A 27,812-nucleotide genomic window follows, 5' to 3' on the forward strand; every position below is an offset into this window, starting at 1 on the left:
ACACTTCTCATTATTTTCTGTAACACCGGTGACGTCGCAGTACATGACCTAACTTTTGGAAAACTCAAAACGAGGGTAAAATTTGAGACCAATCGGTCGTCTAGCACCCTTTTTAATTCGACAAATTTCGCACGTTTTCCCATTTTAATATACTGTGAGATACTCATGCATGTTCTCGTTTTGTCATTTTTCTCATTAATCCATTACGTGCCATTTTTACCGGTGCCATTTTTACCTATTTATTCACTTGTGCCATTTTTACCGGTGCCATTTTTACCAGTGCCATTTTTACCGGTGCCATTTTTACCAGTGCCATTTTTACCGGTGCCATTTTTACCTAAATTCATATATATATATATATATACAAAATACAAATATACATATAATATATACACATATACATATGTGTGTGAGAGCGAGAGTGTGTGTGTGTGTGTGTGTGTGTGTGTGTGTGTGTGTGTGTGTGTGTTACTTTTACTTCCGGCTTACAAAGTTTTATTTAAAAAAAATTTTTTTACACTAAAATCTATTTCCTATCGTTCTTACCTTTGTTCCCACCCCCTTTCTATATTACCGCGCCAGCGCGCCACGTTTTACGCCGCTATTCCTCTTCATAGCTTTTCTCATCAATGGGATAGTTTTTCGCCTCCTTTGCTCCTACCCCTCCCACCTGCAAAAGAAAAAAAAAGAAGAAACACAAAATAATTTTAGCTCCGCCCACTTGCGCGCGTTTATTTCCTCGCCACACGCACGCGGAAAGCGAGTCTCTTCTTTCTTTTGTTTTTACCGTTACCCCCCTTTTTTATAAAAAAAAAAGAAAGAAAAAAGAAAGAAAAAGTGGAAGAAACAGAAGTCCCACCCATTGTTACTTTAGTTTATACAATTTTTTTTTTTCTAGTACAACCGGCGGTCTCTTTACGCTTTTACTCATTCGCATGCTTTCCTGTGTTCCAGTTTAGTTCTCCCACATGAAACGTCGCAGTTTTATGTATTGAATTCATTTACAGAGCAACACAACAACGACAACAACACAAATAATATCACCAACGCGATCAAGAAACGCGCAGTTTCATTTTGTATACAAATTATTATTTACTGTCTCGCTGTATCATCACGCTTTGCACGTGGTTTTCCTATCTTTTTTAAAAAATGTAATTCTGTGTGCGCTCCATCCGTTTTCATCGTACGCGATCCAAAACGATAAGGAAGGGCAGCCGTCTTCTTCCGTTATAATGAGATGATCAAACTTTGCCATCCGTTTTTTATTTTAAACACACTGTGATTATTTTTGTATTCTTACGCGCAAAAGGATTTTCTAGGAGGAAAAAAAAAAAAAAAAAAGACAGTATATTTATATATATATATATATAGCATCATGGGTCAACCGAAAATACCTCTATCAATTCGAAAGGTAAGACACTTTGGGTTTGTATTACTGAACACATAGATTCGAAAAAGTTGACAAAAAAAAACAAATATATAACAAATAAATGTTATCAAAGGCAAGATAAGTTACTTTTCTACCAAACTGGATATATTTTTCGTGTTTTTATTCAATGTAACATGCTTATTCAGCTCGAAAAGCATACAATGTTTACCGATGTATTGGAAAATTCAAAATGGGGCCCAACACTCTCTTTAACACGGTAAGTTCAGGAAAAGATGTTATAAATAATAAACTAGACAAAATACTGTTAGAAATTCGCTCAATATATGTTACCGTGACATAAGTTGACATATATTTGGTGTTTTTTAAATAGTATTTTGTCTAGTTTATTATTTATAACATCTTTTCCCAAACTTACCGTGTTAAAGAGAGAATCAGACGCCATTTTGAATTTTCCAATACATCGGTAAACACTGCATGTCTTTCGAGCTGAATAAACATGTTACATTGAATAAAAACACAAAAAATATATCCAGTTTGGTAGAAAAGTAACTTATCTTGCCTTTGATAATATTTATTTGTTATATATTTGTTTTTTTTACAACTTTTTCGAATCTATGTGTACAGTAATAAAAACCCGACACTTTTTATTATTATTATTATAATTATTATTATTGTGCTACATTTTAATTACGAACCAATTGTCATGTCGAAATTAGTAAAATATCCGATTCTCGTGCGCTTTTTTTCCCCAGCCCACCGTCTCCTTTTTACTCTCTCACCTATTAGAATTCCGTAGCTGTGTCCGACATCAAATGTAGCAGCTGACCTGTACGAGAGTATGACTCCGTAAAAATGCGTGTTTTACACGTCTTTTGAACACTTAAAAAAAAAAAAAAAAAAAAATTATGGATAATCTTTACGGAGATGGTCCCAACGTCTGCCTCGTTCTGAGTTCGGGGAGAGGCCGTCTGACGTAGGCGACGTCGAGGCAGCAAATTACCCCTTCAATGAAGTGCCCAGTTGTTAACTTAAGAAAAAAAACCCGTTCCAATAATTAGAATTTTTATTTTTATTTTAAACAGTTCAAATAATTAGAATTTCAAAAAAATAAACAGTTCAAATAATTAGAATTTTACAAAATAAACAATTCAAATTTTTGATAATTCAACAGTTCAAATAATTGGAATTTTACAAAATAAACAGTTCAAATAATTAGAATTTAAAAAAAAAAAAAAAAAAGTCCACATGGCTAGAATAGTTCCACCCTGTAAAATTCTGCGATTTGTTTCACAATATTTGTAAAAGCATCTGTCTGGGACATATCGCATATTTTAGAGTTAGGGTAATTTTCTGCCTCGACACCGCCTACGTCAGACGGCCCCTTCCCGAACTCAGAACGAGGCAGACGTCGGGACCATCTCCGTAAAGGATAACCAATTTTTGGAACATATCTTCGTGCGGTGACAGGTACATACATGATAAAGATGGCAAATGTGTATTTCAGCGGCGTAAATTATTTGACGGAAAAAAAAAATTATAACATTTATGTTTATATAAAACACATTAGACACTAACGCTGAAATAAAACCTGAAAAAATTTAATTTTTATTTTTTCAACATTTTTTTATTACACAAAACGTACAACAATCGAGACCGCCATTTTGTTTAGAAATTTTGGCCTTCCTAAGACTTGCCAGATTGGCATTTTTGTGGCCAAATTTGGCCTTTTTATGCTCTTCCATGAACCATAATGTATGTTATATAAAAATAAATAATTTTTATAAATTTTTTTTCCGTCAAATAATTTCCGCTGCTGAAATGCGCATTTGCCATAAAGATTTTTAAACATTTTTTCTGAAAAACCTTTGATAAAATGTAGACAAGAACCGTTTTTTTTTTGTTTTTTTTTTTTTAATTTTTTATATCAAATCGTTGACAGGTATCTGTAATAGAGGCTGCGTCGTTTTTACTTTTTTCTTGGGGTTGGGGGCACAGAATATTCAAACAATTTTCCACATGAAAAATTTTAGAAAAAAAGACAAATGGGAAATTAGTCAAAAACAATTAATTCTGTGGCCTATTTGTGTTAAGACATATTTGATAAAAGTTTTAAGCCTTTAGATTTGACATAAATATCGACATGACAGTTACATGAGGCGAACGTTTGTATTTTAGTTTCAAGAACCGCCGACAGATGTCGCTTGTCAAAGGCCGGTAAAACTGCATTTTCTAAAAGTTAGTGCAAACTAAGATTATATTTTTATATATTTTTATACAATATTTCTGTACAAAAAAGAAAAACAAAGGGTTTGTTATACTGTACACATAGATTCGAAAAAGTTGTCAAAAAACAAATATATAACAAATAAATGTTATCAAAGGCAAGATAAGTTACTTTTCTATGTAACTGGATATATTTTTCGTGTTTTTATTCCAAAAAAAAACATACAGTGTTTACCGATGTATTGGAACATTCAAGATGGCGCCTCACTACCTCTTTAACACGTTAAGTTTGGGAAAAGGTGTTATAAATAAAAAACTAGACAAAATACTATTAAAAACCTGCCGAATATATGTCAACCTATGTTACAGTAACATATATTGAGCAAGTTTTAACATTATTTTATCCAGTTTGTTATTTATAACACCTTTTCCCAAACTTAACGTGTCAAAGAGAGAGTCGGACGCCATCTTGAATTTTCGAATACATCGGTAAACACTGTATGTTTTTCGAGCTGAATAAACATGTTACATTGAATAAAAACACGAAAAATATATCCAGTTTGGTGGAAAAGTAATTTACCTTGCCTTTGATAACATTTATTTGTTATATATTTGTTTTTGACAACTTTTTCGAATCTGTGTACAGTATAACAAACCCAAAATAAATTATTCTTTAACCTCTATAAATGTTTTTTTTTTGTTTTGTTTTCTTTGTTTTTTTGGTTTGTATTACTGTGTACACATAGATTCGAAAAAGTTGTTTACCGATGTATTGGAAAATTCACGATGGCGTCTGATTCTCTCTTTAACACGGTAAGTTTGGGAAAAGGTGTTATAAATAAAAAACTAGAGAAAATACTATTAAAAACCTGCCGAATATATGTCAACCTATGTCACGGTAACATATATTGAGCGAGTTTTTAACAGTATTGTATCCGTTGTTTTGGTAATTTATAACACATTTTTCCAAACTTACCGTGTTAAAGAGAGAATCAGACGCCATCTTTAATTTTCGAATACATCGGTAAACACTGCATGTTTTTCGAGCTGAATAAACATGTTACATTGAATAAAAACACGAAAAATATATCCAGTTTGGTAGAAAAGTAACTTATCTTGCCTTTGATAACATTTATTTGTTATATATTTGTTTTTTGACAACTTTTTCGAATCTATGTGTACAGTAATACATATCCGAATCAACTGTTGATTTTATGCAAGCACGTTCGAAATAAATATTTGTTTATAGCACAATTGAACGAAGATTTTGACATTTGCATTAAAAATTTAAGTGAAGCCATTATTTACAGATAACTTTATACAATCAACAGTAGATTCGGTACACGGCGAGGAGGGACTCCTCAACCAGAGCAGTCAATCAATCGATTTAATTAAAAAATACAGATTTCACGGACTTTGGTGACAATAAAATCAAGAGTGGAAGAGATGTTAATCGTTATTCAATCCCGCACAACGGCAGATTACCCAGCTAGTATAATATATATATATATATATATATAATATATATATATATATATATATATATATATATATATATGTGTGTGTGTGTGTTGTTAAGCAATATTTTATAAGCACTAGACGTCAATTGAATTTCCATCTCGGAAAAAAGAATAAAAAATCAAGTATACACGCACACACATTATATATATATATATATATATATATATATATATATATATATATATATATACTTGCTTTGTTGTTCATCTCCTAGATGGAAATCCAGTGAAAGTCTATGGCTTATAAAAGTGCTCACCGGCGTCTTATAGTATAAATGTATTCATATATCCTTACTCCCTCTTTGTAGCGACACTAACATTTTGAGTACCTCTTATCAAGCAACACTGCCAACCCCTTTCACCATAAGAATCACATTGTGTAATATCCGGAAAACTACTTATTTGCGAGAATTTTAAATGCGATATTAGTTTTCAGTATACTCGAAAAATTTTAAAGGTGAATATGAAGAATTGCTCCGCTCTCGAAAATTCCTTTAAATTTATCATTTAAATAGGTTTTCGGGGGCGCTGAACACGAAAATAGCGTTAAAAATTACGGCAAACGAGTAGTTTCCAAGAAATGAAAAAATGTTAGTTTTAAAAAAAGTGGGGGATCACTTTTCTATAATAATTTAACGTAAAATGAGCAACCACTTTGTGGCCACCTTTTTTGTTTGGGCTTTCTTTCCAACCTCGGAAAATCCTTAAAAAAATTATCACAAACGTTTAAAATTCTATGAAATAACTAGTTTCCATGACATGAAGAAATGCACCCACTTAATGGCCACCTTTTTAGGGGGGAGGAGGCGCCACAACCACCGCCTCCAATCAAATATAAACAGAATTTTGGTGAAATATTAAACGGTTCTTCGGCTCGGTTTATGTCAGCGCTTTACTTACGTTAAAACGGTTAATTAAACTGCAGAAGCACGTAAAAAACTATACGCCCCTCAAAAAAAAAAAAAAAAAAAAAAACGGTGGCCGTAAAGTGGGTGCATCTTCATATCTTGGAAACTACTTGTTTCCTGGAATTTTAAACAGTAATTTTGAAGTATTTTCCGAGGGCGGAAAGAAAGCCCCCACCCCTAAAAAAAAAAAAGGGGGGTGGCCAAAAATGGATGCTTATTTTATGTTAAATTATTATAGAAAAGTGATCACCCACTTTTTTAAACTTACATTTGTTCATATCTTGAACACTACTCTTTTTCCGTAATCTTAAATGTTATTTTCGTTTTCAGCGACCCTGAAAAACTTCAAAAGCAAAAGTGATAATTTTCAAGGAATTTTCGATGATGGCGTAATTCTTATCGGACGAGTTATCGACCCCTGTTCTTAGGAAGGTAACTGACATTTAGCGGCCATTATATGAACCTGAACCTCAAATATAAACAAGTGTTTACACTAACGTAAAAATATATAATAATGAAATAAATAACACAAAATATATGAAAATCGAAACGTTTAGAGTATAAAAAAAAAATAACAAAATAGAATTTTAATGTATTAATATTTTTTTTTCAATGAGTGATTCATTCATAACTGAAAATAAAATAAGGGTTTGTATTACTGTACACATAGATTCGAAAAAGTTGTCAAAAAACAAATATATAACAAATAAATGTTATCAAAGTCAAGATAAGTTACTTTTCTACAAAACTGGATATATTTTTCGTGTTTTTATTCAATGTGACATGTTTATTCAGCTCGAAAAACATAGTGTTTACCGATGTATTGGAAAATTCAAGATGGCGCCTCACTCCCTCTTTAACACGGTAAGTTTGGAAAAAGGTGTTATAAATAAAAAAAACTATACAAAATACTATTAAAAACCCGCCGAATATATATCAAGCTATGTCACGGTAACATATATTGAGCGAGTTTTTAACAGTATTTTATCCACTTTTTATTTATATCATCTTTTCCTAAACTTACCGTGTTAAAGAGGGAGTCAGACGCCATCTTGAATTTTCGAATACATCGGTAAACACTGTATGTTTTTCGAGCTGAATAAACATGTTACATTGAATAAAAACACGAAAAATATATCCAGTTTGGTAGAAAAGTAACTTATCTTGCCTTTGATAACATTTATTTGTTATATATTTGTTTTTTGACAACTTTTTCGAATCTATGTGCTGCACAGTAATACAAACTCAATAATAAATATAAGATTTTTTTAAAAATTATATTTTACTACATTTTATACAATCTTACCGAAAAAGATTGTTTTTAGAATTTTTTTTTTCGGTAAGTTTGTATAAAATGTAAAATATAATTTAAAAAAAAAAACAAAAAAAAAAACAAGGGTTTGTATTACTGTACACATAGATTCGAAAAAGTTGTAAAAAAAGAACAAATATATAACAAATAAATGTTATCAAAGGCAAGATAAGTTACTTTTCTACCAAACTGGATATATTTTTCGTGTTTTTATTCAATGTAACATGTTTATTCAGCTCGAAAAACATACAGTATTTACCGATGTATCCGAAAATTCAAGATGGCGTCTTATTCTCTTTAACACGGTAAGTTTGGAAAATGTGTTATAAATAAAAAAACCGGATAAAATACTGTTAAAAACTCGCTCAATAATTGTTACCGTGACATAGGTTGACATATATTCGGCGGGTTTTTAATAGTATTTTCCCTAGTTTTTTATTTATAACACCTTTTCCCAAACTTACCGTGTTAAAGAGAGAATCAGACGCCATCGTGAATTTTCCAATACATCTGTAAACACTGTATGGTTTTCGAGCTGAATAAACATGTTACATTGAATAAAAACACGAAAAATATATCCAATTTGGTAGGAAAGTACCTTATCTTGCCTTTGATAACATTTATTTGTTATATATTTGCTTTTTGACAACTTTTTCGAATCTGTGTACAGTAATACAAACCCAAAAACAAAACAAAAAAACAAAAAAAAAAACAACATTTATAGAGGTTAAAGAATAATTTGTTTTTGGTTTGTATTACTGTACACATAGATTCGAAAAAGTTGTCAAAAAACGGTAAATATCCAGATACGCTACTACAGAACACCGACCACTCTAATTTGTTTTTTTGTAAGTAAATGAGGTCGCTGACAACGAATCTGATAGTCAAACTTGGGGCAAATTTACCGTTTGCATGGTATTTACCCTTGAACCCACGAACTACTTTCCACCATTTTGCAGCTTCCGTTTATACTACGCGCATGCACGCTGTAGCATAAACGACGGCTTCACCAAGCAAACTACGTTGGGGGGAGGGGATTTTTTTTCCAGGACATAGAATTTTCTAATTTTCAAAAATACATTATAGCACTTTTTGGGTGGAAAAAAACAAGAAAAGGAAAGCACTCCAAGTTGGAGTAGGGGGGGGTAATTTATCTGTTTTTTTTTTTTTTTTTTTTTTTTTACCTGGAACATAGAATTTTCAAATTTTCCAAAAGTAACGCACCGACATTTACCAATTAGAACACCATTTAACATTTTCCGTAGATTTTACTGTGTACATTGTGGGCGCGAGCGGGGGGGGGGCGGATGTGATGTTGGGGCGAACATCACATCCGCCCCACCCCCGCTCGCGCCCACAATGTACACAGTAAAATCTACGGAAAATGTTAAATGGTGTTCTCATTGGTAAATGTCGGTGCGTTACTGACGGAAAAACGTTTAACTAAACTGCAAAAGCACCTATTAAGTCACATAAGTTCTATAATTGAACCCCCCTCGCGCAAAAAAAGAATGAAAAGCAAAGATGTTTGGTGCTTATGTTTTTGTAAACCACATTAAAAACTACGCGAGACAAAAAAAAAAAAAAAAATCCCCCAATTTGTTGTACTTTTCTTTAACTGTAAGTGGTGTCAGCGACCTCAATTACCTATAAAAAAACAAATTAGAGTGGTCGGTGTTCTGTAGTAGCGTAATCTGGATATTTACCATATATATATATATATATAAAATATTTCATAGCAGCTACACTGAATGTTTCAAACAAGTGTCGGTCAGGACCACAAGTTTTCATCCGGCGACGTAGTAAAGTTTGTGTTCCACTGATTTTGAGGACCAGAATTCCTTAGTGGAACACAAACTTTATTACGTCACCTAATGAAGACTTGTTGTCCTGACCGACCATTTGCCTGAAACATTAGCATGTTCAGTGTAACGGCTGTAATATTTTTCTATATAAATAAAAAATAATATTTTTTTCTCTTTTTAATTGAGCACTCTTAATAACCTCGTTTTAATTTACGAGTTTTCCTTCCTGAATATCTTTCACTTGCCGTGTGTGTGTATATATATATATATATATATAGCTACACATTGTGTGTGTGTGTATTAGTGCAATGCGAAGCAACCAATATTCATACGAATAAAAACCACACAAAACAGCCTTATTTATTATTGAACATTTTTTCGCAAAGGTTTTTCTCTAAGAATAAGATCGATTATTCAAGAGGTGACTAATCGGAATAATGCAAAGCTCAACAAATTGTTTTGGAGCTTATGAAGAGCATCAACAAAAAATTACAATATAAAAAATATATACTAATGTATATAAAAGTATATACTAATGTATGTAAAAATATATACCATATATATATATATATATATATATATATATATATATATACGTATATATGGGTTTGTTTTACTGTACACAGAGATTCGAAAACGTTGTCAAAAACCAAATATGTAACAAATAAATGTTATCAAAGGCAAGATAAGTTACTTTTCTACCCAACTGGACATTTTTTTTAGTGTTTTTATTTAACGTAACATGTTTATTCAGCTTGAAAAACATACAGTGTTTACCGATGTATTGGAAAATTCAAAATTGCGCCGAATTCTCCGCTGAACACGGTACGTTTGGGAAAATGAGTTAAAAATAAACAAATACACAAAATACTGTCAGAAACTAGCGCAATATGTTACCATGACATACGCTTACGCTGACATATATTCGGTGGGGTTTTAAGAGTATGTTGTATAGTTTTTTAATTTTGACTCATTTTCCCAAACTTACCGTGTTTAGCAGAGAGTTCGGCGCCATTTTGAATTTCTCAACGCATCAGTCACCACTGGATGTTTTTCGAGCTGAATAAACGTTTTACATTAAATAAAAACACACAAAAAAATATCCAGTTAGGTTTAAAAGTAACTTATCTTGCCTTTGATAACATTTATTTGTTATATATTTGTTTTTTGACAACTTTTTCGAATCTGTGTGTACAGTAATACAACCCCATATATATATATATATATATATATACAGTATCGACCATAATATTTCTCAATATTGAATCGTAATTTTATTTTTATTTTTTTGGTACTAGTTTATACACATTGGTTCTATTTGTTTATTCTGAGTATTTCAGAAAAAATCCATGCACTAATTTTTGAAATATACATGAATAATTGTAATTTTTTTTTTCCGTTCCTTATATTATGGCCGATACTGTATATTGGTGGTAATTCTGTCACTCTGCACTGATCATTCCCGAAAAGATGAAACACTAATGTCTGTGAGTAATTAAACATATATATATATATATATATATATATATATATATATATATATATATATATATGTGTGTGTGTGTCTGTCTTAATAAGTAGTGTTTTAGAGATGTGTAAGCTTTTGAAACCAATATTTACAATGTGTATGTTATTAGAACTGTCTGTATGTGTTGTATGTGTTTCATTGTAAATCAGTTTTATAATATGCATGTTATTTGAACTAGTTTGGGGCATGCGTGTGCATTTCACCCGCATAGAGCAGTAATGGTGTTAACGTGTATTTCTATTTATACCTCTACTATATATTAATCGGTCAATCATTCCATATGTCAAAAAATAAAATAAAACGGAAAACTACAAACCCGGAAAAAAACCCGACTGCACCCACTCAATATTTATCAAAGGCGTTAACAATTTTTTTTTCTTTTTTTAAGGGATAATGGGGTGCTCGGTGTTGATAAACTAAACACTCTCCTTTCGTAATGAAAGAAACCAATGTACCCTTTTTCAATGAACGTAATTGCATAACAAAGTCTACGCTAGTCTTTTTTTTTTAATTAAGTGAGCACGTGATTTTATTTATTTGCAAAGTAACTGCCGTATGCGTATAACATTCTTGCATCTTTTTTTAATTAAACGGTATTTGTAAAGGTGTCACTTCTTTTTGAGTGCTGCTTTTGCAATAGCACTGTACAATCTTTAAAAGACTTAACAACTTCCGGGGAGGGGGGAATTATAAGATAGAAGCTGCTAGATAAAGTCTGATTCGAAGCACTATTTTTAAAGCTCTCAACTGCCGTAATGGATCTCCCCTTTCCCCAATAGAGATTCCTTCTTAGTTCAAAGTAAACAACTTTATTTTTTATTTTTTTTTATATTTACATTATACCTAAATTAAAAAAAAAAAAAAACGTACTTAATATTTTTAAACAAAAGCATGAATTGGAAACGTCGGCCGGGTTTATGTCATTCTTCACGATTTGAAGGAATTTTTTCTCTCAAAATATTGCAATAGTCTCAGATAGCTACTGCAGTTAATAAGCGAAATAGTATCACTATTTGCTCCACACTGATCGCTCAGAACATTTTTAGACAAAAACATAAAATATATGTAATGTGACGTAGTTTTTTGTTGCAGGCAGTTAGTGAATCTCCATTTTATCTAATATTTATATATATATATATTTTCTTTTCCAGGGCAATAAACCTTTAATGGAGAAAAAACGACGAGCCCGGATCAATCAATTCCTCAACATTCTCGCCGTTGATCTCTCGAAAGACCAGGAAAAAAGTGTAAGTATGAGTTTTTCCACATTTACAGGAATTAATTTATTTTAAAAGTTCAGGGGAATCTATGTGGCTGTGACGTCCTACGAGATTAGTAGCATGGAATACAATAATTCATAAATTAGTCTACGTGATTTACAATTAATTGGTGAATGTTTTGTAGATTTTGTTTATTGATAATAGAATTTGCCTCTTTTCTTAATTAGAACAGTAAATGTTTTTAAAAATAAACTTTAAAGATCTTTTCTAGTTTCATGTGATAATTCTTTTTTTTTTTTTAATTATCGGAATCTAATTTTAAATGAATCATTCATGTTTCAATTTAGCCATATATTTGTTTTGTTTTTGAATAAGAAATTAAATAAAAAAAATGTTTGTAATCACTACGTGTAAATGTTATGTCATTTTTATTGCTTTTAAATGTACAAATATTTGTTTTATCTTTCTAAATAAATTGATAGAAAATCACACGTCCTTAAGTGTGAGTATACGTATCTATATATCTATGAAATGGAATTGTGTGTGTCTGTGTGTGTACATTTCCCTACTAAACTACTCCGTCAATTTTCAGTCTACAGATTCCAGATTTGACATAAGGGGTTTTGAGATTTTGTGAAAGTCTTTTTAATCGGTTTTCGGTAGAAATTTGGCTGTCAAGGGGGTCAACATTCAACGACTTTGAAAATTTTACCAAACTCCTCCACCAATTTTTCGTCCAAACATTTGAAAGTTTAGATGTACAGTGGACAGAGGTCAAACATTTTAAATTGATTTGAGCCATCCCCCCCAAAAAAAATGTTAAGGGAGTCAAAAAAATTTGACCTGAAGTTTACAATATTACTCAGCCAATTTTTCGTCTAAACATTTGAAATTTTACATAAGTGTATTCAGTCAGAGAGCAAGCTTTTTTTATCCGTTTTTGGCCGAAAATGTGGCTGCCAAAAGGTCTAAGTTCAAAAGATTTGACCTCTGGTCTCTAGCAAACAATTCAGCCAATTTTGGGTTTGAATATTTGAAATTTTACATAAAGCGTATTCAGACATACAGAAAGCTTGTAAATCAGTTATGAGACGAAACTTTGGCTAGCATGAAGTCAAAGTTGAAAGATTGGCCTTTGAAAACTCGACCAAATACTTCCGCCAATTTTGCGTCTAAAGACTTGAAATCTTAGATGTAGGTTCCCTGGACACGAGTCAAATTTTTTAATATATATATATGCACATAAAGTTATAAACAGTACATAGAGCCTGAGCAAAGCTGTTTGTGCATGTATGTTTGCATGTATGTGTGTGTATATTATGGATGATGTGTGTATATATATATGTATATGTATATATATATATGTGTATTTTTATATATGTATATACATATTATTCATTATCCGTATAATCTATAGAAATAGTTTAGTTTTAGGCTTATTTTTTCTATGGACCCTAAAACTCGTAGATATTTGTAAAGCTGCAATGCTTAATCGATTTGGGTCAACATCAATGTTTAAATGCAAATTATCAATATGAACCTTTGAGAAAGAAATCTTCATGATATGAATTCTTAAAGTTGCAAAGATTGAGAGACTGGAATTGCAGACTGACAGAAATATAAAAAAGGGGAAAGAATACTCTAAAATAGATATGGATACCATACTGACACATAATCCCCTATTTAAATACACTATCCATAATTTATATATGAAAATATTTGTCTTTTCATAAACGTGACACTGAATTAACCCATATTTAATTTTAGTATGATTCGAGGATATATGAATTATGCTGCTTTTCAATTATTTTAGTTGTGATGATTCCCAATTTCTCAAAGTTAAAACCTTTTTAACGCAATAACTTCAATATCTTAAGGTGTATTTTTATGGAGTTTTCCTAAAAGTTGTGTGCTTAAAATTGCTTTTGTATTTTAAAGTATTTTGCACCTAACATGCTATCCACGATAGATTATGGAATTCCTTTCACATTTTTCTCTCTCTGAATTTAATGGAATCAAAGCCATAAAATCAAGACAAAATTAATAAAATTATTAGAAATAGTTTTATAAACTGTATTTTCCCTATTTATAACGAACACGTTTTTTTTTTTTAATTTATTCGAAGTGTTTTACTGTTGGGTCTTATAACTTTTAAGATACACAGGTAATCCTATGATCGCTATTAGTCAGTACCACTACTTTCATAATATTTATCATCTAACTTTTAGTCATTCAGTCTCATTAAGATTTCTCGTTGAGTAGCAATTGACCTTGATAATAGTAGGAAAATGAACTCTTTCTGTGATGTATTTCGGCTAATTTTCTATACAGTGAAACTTCGGGGTACGGTGGCCCAAGGATACTTTTTTTTTTCAGGTTACGATGTGGAATAATATATTTTTTCGGTCCCTGTTACGATGTTTTCCTCGCCTTTCGGTGTTATGTATGTTATTTGATTATATGCTTATATATTATATACTGCACTGTATTTTTAATGTCGTATCCCGGGGTTCTACTGTACGCCAAGCAAAATTGGAAGCCGGTCCGTTTAGATTTATTCTCAGTACATGATCCCCTCCAATATGGTCCCTATTAATTGCCTTCAATCGAGAAGAAGAGTAGACAGTCTCAATATATTTTTTAAATTTATTTTACACAGGAATCACCACTTATCAGGGCCTGGAGGCCACTTGAGGATAAGGGTTAATGGGTATACATTGTGATTATAGCGTAGTAAACATAGGTAGTGGGAATTTTGTAAATTGGATTACTTAGGGGGATGGATCATCAAGAACTTGTTTGTTTGACTTGAAGACAATCAGATTGTAGTCAGCTGGAAAGCAGGCAATCAGAAGAGAGTTCCACATGCGTGCAGTTCTAAAAAGGAAACTTTCTTCATGGAATCTACATTTAGGTTTAGGCACAGATAAAGAGTATGGGAAATTGTTGATAGTGGTTTTGGCTAGACGTGTGTTTTCGTGAAAGTTTGGCTAGATTGAAGTTCAGGTGAGCACTTGCCAGGAAAATGACGTAAAGCAGAGAAAGGCTGGTAACGTCTTTTCTGTGGAAAAGTGGTTGCAGGGAAGAGAAAAGGGCATCCCCCACGAAGCTACAAAGTCTATTTTGAACTCTGTCAACGCAGGATCAGCTGCTTCTAGCAGCGCCTGCCCAGATGTGGCTACAGTACTCCATCGTTGGCCGTATCTGGCTTTTATATAGGTAGAGAATTGTACCAGGAGTGAGATATCTATTGGAGCGGTAGAAGGATCCCACAATTTTTCCAGCGACCATGACAATGGATTTGATATACGTGTTCCATTTTAGATCGGGGGTAAAGGTTAAGCCCAGCAGCTTGTCAAAGCATGAAGCCTCCCCAAGATGTAACCCATTCATTTTAATTGATGACAGATAGACATCAGAGCATTGATGACGAAAAGATAGATGTGGAAACAATTCAATTCTTCCACAAATAGAGGAACTCAGGATTAGCCCAACAATTAAACTTTCCTCGGTTTATAATGTTTTCTCTTTCACTGATTTAGGACGGAAAATATGAATAGTCTCAGAAAAGGAACTACACTTTGCTCCTTGCCACTGTTTGTTATTTTTTATTTTTTATTTTTTTTTAAGATCTATGTTGCAACAGCATGTATGGCCGCTATATGCAAGCACAAAGCCACGAGCGAAATGTCACGGTATAGAAAAAAGAAAGAACATAAAAATAGGAGAGAGAACGTTAGAGGAGACGATCACGTTATAGATGTGGATGACGTCACAGCATTAACGACAAATCACGCCTGGCGGTAGAATGAGGAAATAAATATCGTTGTTACAAACAAACAAAAAAGGAATCAAGTAGTCCACTGTTCCTTGCGATGTGTTAACATATTAATGAGAATGTTACAATGTAAGGATTAAGCTTCTTGAAACTAATATTTTTATAGCATCACCGGTAATTTTTTTTCTTTTAACTGTTTTTTTCTTTTTATTTCCTCAGAAAACCCAGCCTTCTAAATTGGAGAAAGCCGACATTTTGGAAATGACCGTCAATCGTATAAAATCTCTTGAAAATCGATTGATCATGCAGTCGATCCAAATAATTTCCAAATACCGAAGCGGATACAAGCACTGCGCGTACGAAATCAGTAGATACATCAATTCGATTCCTAACCTCGATGAAGATGTTCGTGATCGGATTAATGATTACATCGCTAATAGAATTCAGATGATTGGAAACGGTCCACAGCAGGATTTGGAACCGCCATCGTGTGTAGAAAACATTGAAAACGAAAATATTTCAGAAAATGTCTTTCTGAAACCAGAAGCGATGGAGCAAGACTTACCAAATTCCCTTCCTTCCAAAATCTCTTCATCAAATACTTACCCAATGAAGTCCCTTGAAGTCAATATTCCAAATTCCTTACCGCTCTCAGAGATGGCGATCCCAATGCTGCCATCGTACACTGATTCAATTCCCAGCCCCCCAACAGGCGCTATCTCTCTCTGTGATAATTCTTCGATCTCTGATCCTTTTAAACAACCAGAGCATTATAGGACAAGGTCAAAAGTTGCGGCAAATCCCACTGTTGAACACCCGCTTAAATCCTCAGAAGCTAAGATAACAATAGACATTCCACCAAACCAAGGGCAGTATATCCATCACACAAAACAAACAGTCTCAATCCACCCATTTGCAACAACAGTTCGACCAAGAACAAATGACACCCCAACAGAAATAGTAAAACCTATCACGCCCAAGACAGCTATAGATGAAAGTACATCTACAGTGTCAAAACCCATGCTGGTCGAATTCTCCCCATCAACAGTTGCTGGATCGTTCCAAATTATCCCAGCTCCAATCTACGGTGGGCAACCAGTGACCTGGTACCTAGCTCCAACTAGTGCATTGCCAACAACAACATGCTATATGACATCTTCGGCGACAAATACCTCCCCTACAATGACAACAGCCACACCAACATATACAGGCAGAACTTTGTCATTTCAGATACCACAAGTCGGTACAGCAGTTGTTTCACCACCCACTGTGGGACTTCGTAGCCCTCAAGCTGCTACCCCAGCTCCCTCCTGTGTAACCGGATACTCAGGTTTAGGAAATTTCTCTCCCGGTCTCCCTGTCCCTGCATCTCTCTGTGCATCAAGCTACAATTCGTCTGTCTTCGCGTCTACTTTCAGTCATTCCAATGAAGCGTTTCGAGACCAACAGACCGAAAGCGAAAACACTCCCGCTGAGTTCCGAAGAAGTTCTACGTGTTCTTCAAAAAGAGAAGTGAATATATGGAGACCCTGGTAGTGTCATATGCGCGAAAAGAAACCAGAGTTTGTAAATAGCACACAAAACAAAGGAATAAAAAAGAACAATTATAAATTAGTCTACAAAGCCATTCAGACATTAGCATACATATACATACATATAAATAAGTGCATATAAATACACACACATACACAGACATAAATATGTGTATATAATATATATATATATATATATATACACGCATATTTTTATTCCGTCTCTTTTTCTTTTTTTATCATTTATTAGTTTTTTTCTTTTTAGCATTTATTAGTTTTTTTTTCATTTTAGTATTTTTTTTCTTTTTAGCATTTATTAGTTTTTTTCTTCTTTTTAGCATTTATTAGTTTGTTTTCTTTTTTCACTTTTATTCTTGTTACGTATTAGATTAGGGTCTCTTACTCCAAATTTTCCTCACGGATAAAGGCAAAATACATGCATAATGGTATATGGCACTGTTATGAAGAAAAATTTTAAATCATCCAATTATATTTAAAAATATTGCCAAATTTTGTAAAAAAAAACAAAAACGATTATTTATTGAATTGATTTTAATTTTGTTTAATTAAAAAAATAATTGAAATATTAATAATCAGTAAATTGTCAAAATATTTTTATATACAAAAGGATTATTGGATTCTTTTTAAATTGCAAAAAAAAACGATATCGAAAAATTCAAAAACAGCAAATAATTAAATTTTGTCATAAACAATTTCTTCACATACTAAAGACATAATTTATGTATGATTGATTATGAAGTAAAACATGTGTTCTTTGCAATATTAATAAAACATATTTTCCTAGCAATATTAATAAAACATGTTTTCCTATCAATATTAATAAAACATGTTTTCTCAGCAATATTAATAAAACATGTTTTCTCAGCAATATTAATAAAACATGTTTTCTCAGCAATATTAATAAAACATGTTTTCTCAGCAATATTAATAAAACATGTTTTCTCAGCAATATTAATAAAACATGTTTTATTAGCAATATTAATAAAACATGTTTTATTAGCAATATTAATAAAACATGCTTTCTCAGCAATATTAATAAAACATGCTTTCTCAGCAATATTAATAAAACATGTTTTCTCAGCAATATTAATAAAACATGTTTTCTCAGCAATATTAATAAAACGTGTTTTCTTAGCAATATTAATAAAACGTGTTTTCTTAGCAATATTAATAAAACGTGTTTTCTTAGCAATATTAATAAAACGTGTTTTCTTAGCAATATTAATAACACATGTTTTCTTAGCAATATTAATAAAATATGTTTTCTTAGCAATCTTAATAAAACATGTTTTCTTAGCAATCTTAATAACACATGTTTTCTTAGCAATATTAATAACACATGTTTTCTTAGCAATATTAATAACACATGTTTTCTTAGCAATCTTAATAACACATGTTTTCTTAGCAATATTAATAACACATGTTTTCTTAGCAATATTAATAACACATGTTTTCTTAGCAATATTAATAAAATATGTTTTCTTAGCAATCTTAATAACACATGTTTTCTTAGCAATCTTAATAACACATGTTTTCTTAGCAATATTAATAACACATGTTTTCTTAGCAATATTAATAACACATGTTTTCTTAGCAATATTAATAAAATATGTTTTCTTAGCAATCTTAATAACACATGTTTTCTTAGCAATCTTAATAACACATGTTTTCTTAGCAATATTAATAACACATGTTTTCTTAGCAATATTAATAACACATGTTTTCTTAGCAATATTAATAACACATGTTTTCTTAGCAATATTAATAACACATGTTTTCTTAGCAATCTTAATAACACATGTTTTCTTAGCAATCTTAATAACACATGTTTTCTTAGCAATCTTAATAACACATGTTTTCTTAGCAATCTTAATAACACATGTTTTCTTAGCAATCTTAATAACACATGTTTTCTTAGCAATCTTAATAACACATGTTTTCTTAGCAATCTTAATAACACATGTTTTCTTAGCAATCTTAATAACACATGTTTTCTTAGCAATATTAATAACACATGTTTTCTTAGCAATCTTAATAACACATGTTTTCTTAGCAATCTTAATAACACATGTTTTCTTAGCAATCTTAATAACACATGTTTTCTTAGCAATCTTAATAACACATGTTTTCTTAGCAATCTTAATAACACATGTTTTCTTAGCAATCTTAATAACACATGTTTTCTTAGCAATCTTAATAACACATGTTTTCTTAGCAATCTTAATAACACATGTTTTCTTAGCAATCTTAATAACACATGTTTTCTTAGCAATCTTAATAAATGTTTTCTTAGCAATATTAATAACACATGTTTTCTTAGCAATCTTAATAAATGTTTTCTTAGCAATATTAATAACACATGTTTTCTTAGCAATATTAATAACACATGTTTTCTTAGCAATCTTAATAACACATGTTTTCTTAGCAATCTTAATAAATGTTTTCTTAGCAATATTAATAAATGTTTTCTTAGCAATATTAATAAATGTTTTCTTAGCAATATTAATAAATGTTTTCTCAGCAATATTAATAAATGTTTTCTCAGCAATATTAATAAATGTTTTCTCAGCAATCTTAATAACACATGTTTTCTTAGCAATATTAATAACACATGTTTTCTTAGCAATCTTAATAAATGTTTTCTTAGCAATATTAATAAATGTTTTCTTAGCAATATTAATAAATGTTTTCTTAGCAATATTAATAAATGTTTTCTTAGCAATATTAATAAATGTTTTCTCAGCAATATTAATAAATGTTTTCTTAGCAATATTAATAAATGTTTTCTCAGCAATATTAATAAATGTTTTCTCAGCAATATTAATAAATGTTTTCTTAGCAATATTAATAAATGTTTTCTCAGCAATATTAATAAATGTTTTCTCAGCAATATTAATAAATGTTTTCTCAGCAATATTAATAAATGTTTTCTCAGCAATATTAATAAATGTTTTCTCAGCAATATTAAATAATGTTTTCTCAGCAATATTAATAAATGTTTTCTCAGCAACATTAATAAATGTTTTCTCAGCAACATTAATGAAACATGTTTTCTCAGCAACATTAATGAAACATGTTTTCTCAGCAACATTAATGAAACATGTTTTCTCAGCAATATTAAAACTATCGTTTTTTTGACAAAATAGACTAAAATTTTGATTTTTTTAATGTTTTTTTTTCTTTTACAATTTTTTAAAATTAATCTAATAAACGTATTTTTATTATGACAAAATTTATTGATAATTCACTGATTTTAGATTTTTCTTATTTAAAATTTTTCTTCGAATGTTTTATATGCAATTCATTTTATTTCTTGTCAAAAAATTATAATCAATATAATAATCGTTTTTTTTATAATTCGAAAATTGATATATATTTAAAATCTTAAAAAGTGCAACAAAATGTCAATTACATTTTTATTAGTGCATAGGGAACATCTAATTGAGTGTAAATAAAATATTATTTTTTTTAAATTTTAGTATCTTCCTTTTTATAATTTAATGTTAATAGTTTTCAGTAAAATAATTTTCCAGTTAAACATTTTGTTGAACATTTTTCTGTTGAGGCAGAAACATTTTTCAAGAAAATACCTAACTTTTTAAAATTATATTTATCAACAACATTAACAGAAATAATAGCATTACATTTATTAATAACACGTGCTAAGAATCACATAATTCAATATTTACAAAAAAATATACATTTGAGTTTAAATGATTCATAGAAGTGGCATCGTTCGCCTGTGGGGATGCAGTTACAAACCCATACCATGCTGAGGTAGTGGGTTACTTTTTAGGGAGAAGGTCAGCACTAATGTTTCTGCTATTTCTATTGGATATATGGCCTGATTTTTCTCAATTATTTGTTCTTTTATACAAGGTGGGCCAAAATAAGGGTCCTATCTTTAAATTTGAATAACTTCCACAAAATAAAAGTTAAACTCACCAAACTTTATGTGTGTGTAGACTGACCCTTCCGAGATTTTTTTGAAATAAACAAAACAAATTTTGGCCGAAAAACACTTCTTAAAACTTACATGAATTTATGAATTTTTAAAAATAGGACCCTTATTTTGGCCCACCCTGTATTTTTCAAAAGAAATTCCAATATTGTTGGACATTTTGGAATGAAAATTGAAATTATGGGAAATATTAGTGCCACTGATAATATTCCACTTGTTAGTATTATTCCTAACAATTCAAGTATAATGCCCAAAATAAAATTTAATAAGTGTGCACAATAGCTGTTTTTACATTGAAATTTATGCATTTTTTTTGTACTGAAAGTCATAATTTTAGAATTAATTCTTTGAGGATTGTAATTTTCAAATATAAATATATTTGAACACACAAATATTTCATCGCAGTAGGAAAAGTTCTAGTGACTGTTTTCCAAGTGCTCAGTATTTTATTGACATTCATTACAATGTTTGAGAGTTGAAGAGTCAGTTTTGAGCAAACTTTTGAATTGTTTGAGTGTGAATAGATTTTTAGTATCTTCCTTTTTTTAAAGTGTAATATTGATCAATAGTTTTTAGTAAAATAATTTTCCGGTTAAACATTTTATTGTACATTTATCTGTTGTAAGCAGAAATCTTTTTTCCAATTGAGTTTTAATGATTCATAACAGTGCCATTGTTTGCCTGCTGCCTGCAGGGATGCAGTTAAACCACATGCCACGCCGAGGTGATGGTTGAATGTTAAAGGAGAAAGCCACCACTAACTTTTTTTCTGTTTAGATTAGATACACGACTTGTTTTTTGTCAAATGTTAACTTCCTTCATGATTTTTCAAAAAAAAAAAAAAAAAAAAAAAAATTGACATTAGAAATGTTGGTGTGACTGACAATATTCCACTTGTTATTATTATTTCTAACAATGCAAGTATAATGCCCCAAATCGATTTTATGCAAAGTGTGCAGAATAGCTGCTTTTACTTTGAAATTCGTGCCAAAAATATATTTTTTTATTCAAATTTTCATCCCAAACAAAGCACAGTGGCACTTTGAAGTAGGGGACTACTATCAGGGACATATGTTGCAGGGGTATTATGAAGGAAGATGAGTAGCAAGATGTCTGTTCACACTACACTTGAACTTCTGCATGTCAGTACAGTTGGGGAAGCAGAATCCCGGAAGCGAGTTCCAAAGTTTAGCAGTTCTAGGGAAGAAACTATTGGAGTAGAAGGCTTTCATACACCTAGAAATCTAGAGTGGGAGATAACCAGGCATGTTAAAATGGTTAGAGGAGATGGAGAAGTGTAGGTTAGATATCCGGGGTGTTTGCTAGGAGAAATGATTCAACGTAATCTATGTTAGTTCTAAGCCTGTGGATATTCGTAAATGCAAGCTTAAAGAGAAGAGGCTTTTTTTTTTTTTTTGGTCCTGGTTTAAACGTAATTTTTGATTGAACTGTCATTCGATTTTATTTAATTTAAGTTTTAATAAAGGTGAGTGAGGGTTAGGGTTAGGGTTTAATAAAGGTGAGTGAGGGGTGCTGGACGAGTGGTTCTGCAGAATATCAGACATGCAATACAAGTAGACCATCAGCTGTCTTTGTGGATTGTGGCCCCATGAAAGCCCACCGGGGATGAGTGCAGGGTTCCTTTCCATGCGCGACATGGCACTACAAACATCCCGATATTGTACAGCAGCAGCCAGGAACTGTCACACCGGTACTCAGAACCCATCAGACAAACGTCAGCCCAGTCCAACTGTACCGGCATATATGGTACTGAAGCACTCCAGTGTCCAGTTTAGGGGGATGGGATGTGGCGGGAGTGAGGAAAACGGCGTTCGTTGCCCTAGTCAGGAAACAAGGTCGACCATTGGGTGATTCTGTCGAGTCCCTGTGATAGCGCCTCAACGCCTGGCCAATAGGCAAAGGGGTATGAAAGCAGGGCGATAGACAGAGCCCATTTACTTAAGTGGTTTAGGTTTGCCAATTTGTAATTTGTTTTAGTCGCCAGCTCTAGGAAGGTTGTCGTCCAGGACTGAAGAAACTTCCCTCCCTTAGGTTTAGCTTTGGAATTTTCTTCTCCTAGACGGAGGATCTGGGAGGATCTACGGCTCCATCAGCACCGAGAGGGTTTGCCCCGCGCCTGGGTCCTAAACCAGATATTTATGTACCCTGCATTGGTAGTTAATGATAATTGGTTATTTAGTAGGTTATATATCTACTGGAAAGTTACACTCTTCGAAGTGATTGGAAAGGAGATTGCTTTGCTTTCATTGTAAATGGAAGGTGGGGATAGGTAGGAATTCATGCAGTGGAAGCAACTAAATTTGTAACAGGATTTATTTGGGAGAGAGAGAAGTTAATGTATGGTTTGATTGTAAGTAGGTTTAATTCCATAATGTTCAATATCGGAGCCGATCCGTATTTCGCTAATCGTGTAGCACTCGTGTACGTCGGCCAAATATTTTTATTTGTCTTTCCTTTTATTACGCACAGCAAAGTTTCACGGTTTAAAAAAAAATATTTTAATATTTTTAAAATCATATTTGAGGGCAAAACCATCAACTCACGATATTACGAATTAATGTTTTCAAATATGTTTTTACATATTTAGATATTTTAAAATATGTTTAAGAAATATTTTATGTCAAGTTTTACGCTTTGCACACGACAAAGTTTCAGTTTTTTTCATATAATATTTTGTTCTGTGAAGAAAATAACATTTTATGAATATTTTTTCTGTTAAATAAATAGTTATAAATAATTGCGCACACACACACACAGTACAAAACGTCGTCAAACAAGCAAAAAAGAACGAACGAAACAAAATCACGCTGTAATGGTCGTGTGTGTGTTTAGTATTAGTACAAATAATCCCATAACAAAAATTACGTTGTCGCGTCGTTTTTCCTGTTGCTAAGCGATGACCTTGCAAAATTGCTGATCATTTAAAACAAAACACAAATACATAGCTTTATCCGTTGCCGATAACTTTCGATACATTTCAATGCACTAAAACATATATATATATATATATATATATGAGAGAGAGAGAGTATATATAAACATGCTGTCTTTTTTCCTCGCCCTTCTTTCTCTCTTTAATTCTAGCAAGCATCGAGTGACGCTGTTATAGAGATAAAGAGTAGTAATAGTTTTAGTAGACAGTTAAATATTATGTTATGGTAGTATAAATAGTCGCTCAGAAATCCCTTTAGGATCGATTTAAAAAAAAAAATTAATCGATATTATATCAAATTATATAAAATAAAACAGAAGAACATTGATATTATTATTATTATTATTACTATTCGAAAGGTATTCATTACATATTTGGCGATGAAATTTTTTTAAGCAGTACATACGGCGTCATTACTCAATAGTAGTCTGCCAGTAACATTTTGTTGCATACAAAAATATAATGCACATTTATACATTCACATATTCATACAATTTAAACTAATTTAATACAGATATATAATGCACATTTTTACTTTCACATATTTATACAATTTAAATAAATCTTATACAAAAATATAATACACATTTCTATATTTACATATTTATACAATTTAAACAAATTTATTACCAAAAATACAATACACATTTATGCATTCACATAATTCTACTATTTGATAAAATACAGCGAAAAGGCTTGTTTGTAGGTATTACAAGATTTTTCGAATCTAATTGCTGATATTTCTATGCAGTATTTAAACTTTTAATGCGAATCACGTGTGCGCGCTGGAATGCAAATTCTCCGGTGATTTTGAAACCATTTTTCATGACTTTGTAATAAATGTTGCCTTTCACACTTCATACAGACCACACGTAGTTGCTCTTTCATATTTCTCTCATATATACTTGCTGTGAGTGTCTGTCATGTATATATGAATTACCCTATTCATTCTTTTAATTGTAAGAGCAATTAACTTTGTAAAACATCTTTTGAATACGGGTTGTCATAACCGCTTGTCCATGTGCAAGCGTATAAGCTCTCTTGGCTGAGAAGAAATCTGCCATGTTTTTTTTTGTCCATTTTAAATAAATAACTCTTTTCCAAAAGTTTGAACTTCTGCAAGACAAGTATTTGCATTTCTTAAAAAATCATTAATTTTCGTTTATATAATTAAACAAGGCCGATAGCCATTAGTCGCGTGCTCTCGTGTAATGAATGAATGCGTGAATGTACGATTGACATGAAATTCTTAGAGATAAACTAAAATGACCGAAAAATGGGCTGAAATGACTTAAATAAATAAAAAGTAAATGACTTAGAATGACTTTAATGAACTTAAGGATGAATTGAATGACCTTAAGAATGACTTGAATGCTTAAAAATAACTGGAATCCTTCAAAAACCACTTGAATGACATGGAGAATGAATTGAAAGCTTTGAGACTGGTTGTAAAGTGGGTGATCATTTTACATTAAATTAATACATGAAAGTGATCCCCCACTTTATATCACAAAGTTACAAACACAAGTACAGCATGTAGTAAGAACGGTCTTGGCCAAAAAGCCAAGAAAAGCGTAAAAAGCTAAGAACAGCATCTATCAACAGACATTTGATCTTAACTAAAAAGGCCAAGCACAAAAGTGTTACGGACAGACCGACCGACCGACCGATCGACCGACGGAGTGACTTATAGAGTCGCTTGCACGCGACTAAAAATGTATTCGGGAAGGAATTAGTGGGCATTTATAAAGGAATGCGCATGAATTATCTAACATATAAAACTGCGTATAAAATGCATAAAAATATCAACCTACATTAAGTCTTTGAATGTTTGTGAAAAAATCAGGTTTAAAAAAACAAGGAAGATAACTGTTAACGAGTTATTTCTCCTTACGAATTAAAATGAAATGCACTCTTTAACAAATGTTTCTTTGAAATGAACAGATTGTTTTTTTTTAAGAAGTGTTTACGAAGCTGAACTTTTGTGATGATAGCTGAAAAGTATCCGACCCATCCAATATCGTTACGTCGGTGAATTATAAACAAATTACCATATTGAAAAGTTTTGTGTTTAACGATAGAAAAACTATCGTATAAACTTTCAAAAAACAAATCAGGAATTTGTCAGTCAATTCGAATCTGATGCACTGATATTATTTTATTATAAATGAAAAAAAAAAAAAGAAAATTGAAATCATTCAAAACAATCAGTGAATTTATTTTGTAACTTTGGGATTAACAGAAATAAAAATCCCAAATATTTATCGTCGGTGATGATGTAATAACAGTTATCTTATTATGTCCACATGGTCTGATGGCCAAGAATATGTAAATATATCTCTTTCATTTTATACCAACATGGTCATTTATTTTTATAGTAAAAATAAAATGAGTAAAACAATATTTGCTTTTTTCTCTTTCTTTCTTTCATTTATTCAACAGAATTATCGAGGAGATAACGTTAACCGTTGAAAATACTTTGCCTAAACAAGTTTCAACCAAATAGAAAAAAATAGGGATTAGATGAATGTATAATACAGTGTTATGATAAATATGTCGCCTTAAAGAAAACAACACTACAGCTTTATTTTAAAACTTTTATTAAAAAGCTCAACTCGGGTAAGTTGATTATGTAGTAGAGCTGACGTCTATTCCATGTTGCTGATTCAGACTTAATCACCCCCTCAATACGGGTCCGGAACTGGGAACAGTCCTTTTGCACAAGCGCCGGCGGGAGCTCGGCGAGCAGGCTGGTTGGTGATGTTTTCGACGTATTACAAAACGAAGTAGTCCGGCGGGTTCAGGTCAGGGAGAAAGGGGGTTAGTGAGAGAGAGGAACAAAGTCATAGCACTCCTTCGGAAGACAAGCCTGAGGATCTTTGGGGCACAGAGAAATGCTGCCACACCATGGGTCTGTTAGCGGTCACCTTATTCACTAGTGGATCACCACACTATTCAGCACATCCAAGTACACTTTGGTGTTGACTTTTCAAGCCGACCTCTAAGATGTGAGATAGCATGATGTGGCCCTCACTTTAAACAACACGAAAGAATATAACCATTGCAGGATACTGTTTTTATCACCTGTTATTCATGGCAACCCAGAGATGAATTTTGAGGGTGCTGGCAATGGTCCTGTTGTCATAACTTGGATCGATGGAGAGCATCAGTTGTACAGTAGCCCATCTCCGATTTCACTCGTTGCACATTGTGTAACTTTCAAACATAATAGAAGGATACAGTCTGGAGATTTGTGAACAATTGGTCAAATAGTAGATAGTCTACAACGAAAAAAAAACCGGTTTTCATTGAAGGGAAATGGAATCATGTCGTCTTTTCCAGGGCGACAATTTTATTGTTCCACCCTGTATTTTTCGAAAATTCAGGCCGTGATTGTTAAAAAGCATCGGATTTACCTGTGGTGATTGCTTATAGATACGGAACAAAACGGTGTCTTATCTCATGTGTTTAACTAAAGAGAAACTTTATTTTTTTTACACCGATAAGCCGGATCAACCTTTTGCTGTCACACGCTGTAGAGTAATATTAACGCAGTACTTTCATTTATTCAAAGCTCATCTACAAGATTCATTTGCAGCATCATTAGCCCTATGTTACTCCACGGCTGAATATGGCGCTGCAGTATGGTCTCGCATTGACG

At 31.9% G+C, this 27,812-nt stretch overlaps 1 protein-coding gene and 1 long non-coding RNA gene across 2 annotated transcripts; both read left to right on the plus strand.

The window, feature by feature from the left end:
* The first annotated feature begins 754 nt into the window (after positions 1 to 754).
* On the plus strand, positions 755 to 17,758 carry LOC145293371 (uncharacterized). The gene is made up of 3 exons (XM_080140006.1): positions 755 to 1,411; positions 11,838 to 11,933; positions 15,904 to 17,758. Exons 1-3 carry the CDS (start codon positions 1,376 to 1,378, stop codon positions 17,218 to 17,220), a joined length of 1,449 nt encoding a protein of 482 aa, XP_079996132.1. The 5' UTR covers positions 755 to 1,375; the 3' UTR covers positions 17,221 to 17,758.
* Positions 17,759 to 20,561: 2,803 nt separating this feature from the next.
* On the plus strand, positions 20,562 to 26,554 carry LOC145293262 (uncharacterized). Its single transcript, XR_013869702.1, has 2 exons — positions 20,562 to 22,684; positions 22,718 to 26,554. It is a non-coding gene; the product is annotated as an uncharacterized LOC145293262 (long non-coding RNA).
* The last annotated feature ends 1,258 nt before the right edge of the window (positions 26,555 to 27,812 follow it).

Source organism: Euprymna scolopes, chromosome 14, assembly GCF_053919585.1.
Source record: "Euprymna scolopes isolate OS-2025 chromosome 14, ASM5391958v1, whole genome shotgun sequence".
In the NCBI taxonomy this organism is placed as follows: Eukaryota; Metazoa; Mollusca; class Cephalopoda; order Sepiida; family Sepiolidae; genus Euprymna; species Euprymna scolopes.

Bases quoted from the DNA above. Each gene is read 5' to 3' on its own strand.
- LOC145293371 (XM_080140006.1), top strand. From the start codon at position 1,376: ATGGGTCAACCGAAAATACCTCTATCAATTCGAAAG. The intron at 1,412-11,837 runs GTAAGACACTTT...TTTCTTTTCCAG, and splicing joins TACCTCTATCAATTCGAAAG to GGCAATAAACCTTTAATGGA. The intron at 11,934-15,903 runs GTAAGTATGAGT...TTATTTCCTCAG, and splicing joins CGAAAGACCAGGAAAAAAGT to AAAACCCAGCCTTCTAAATT.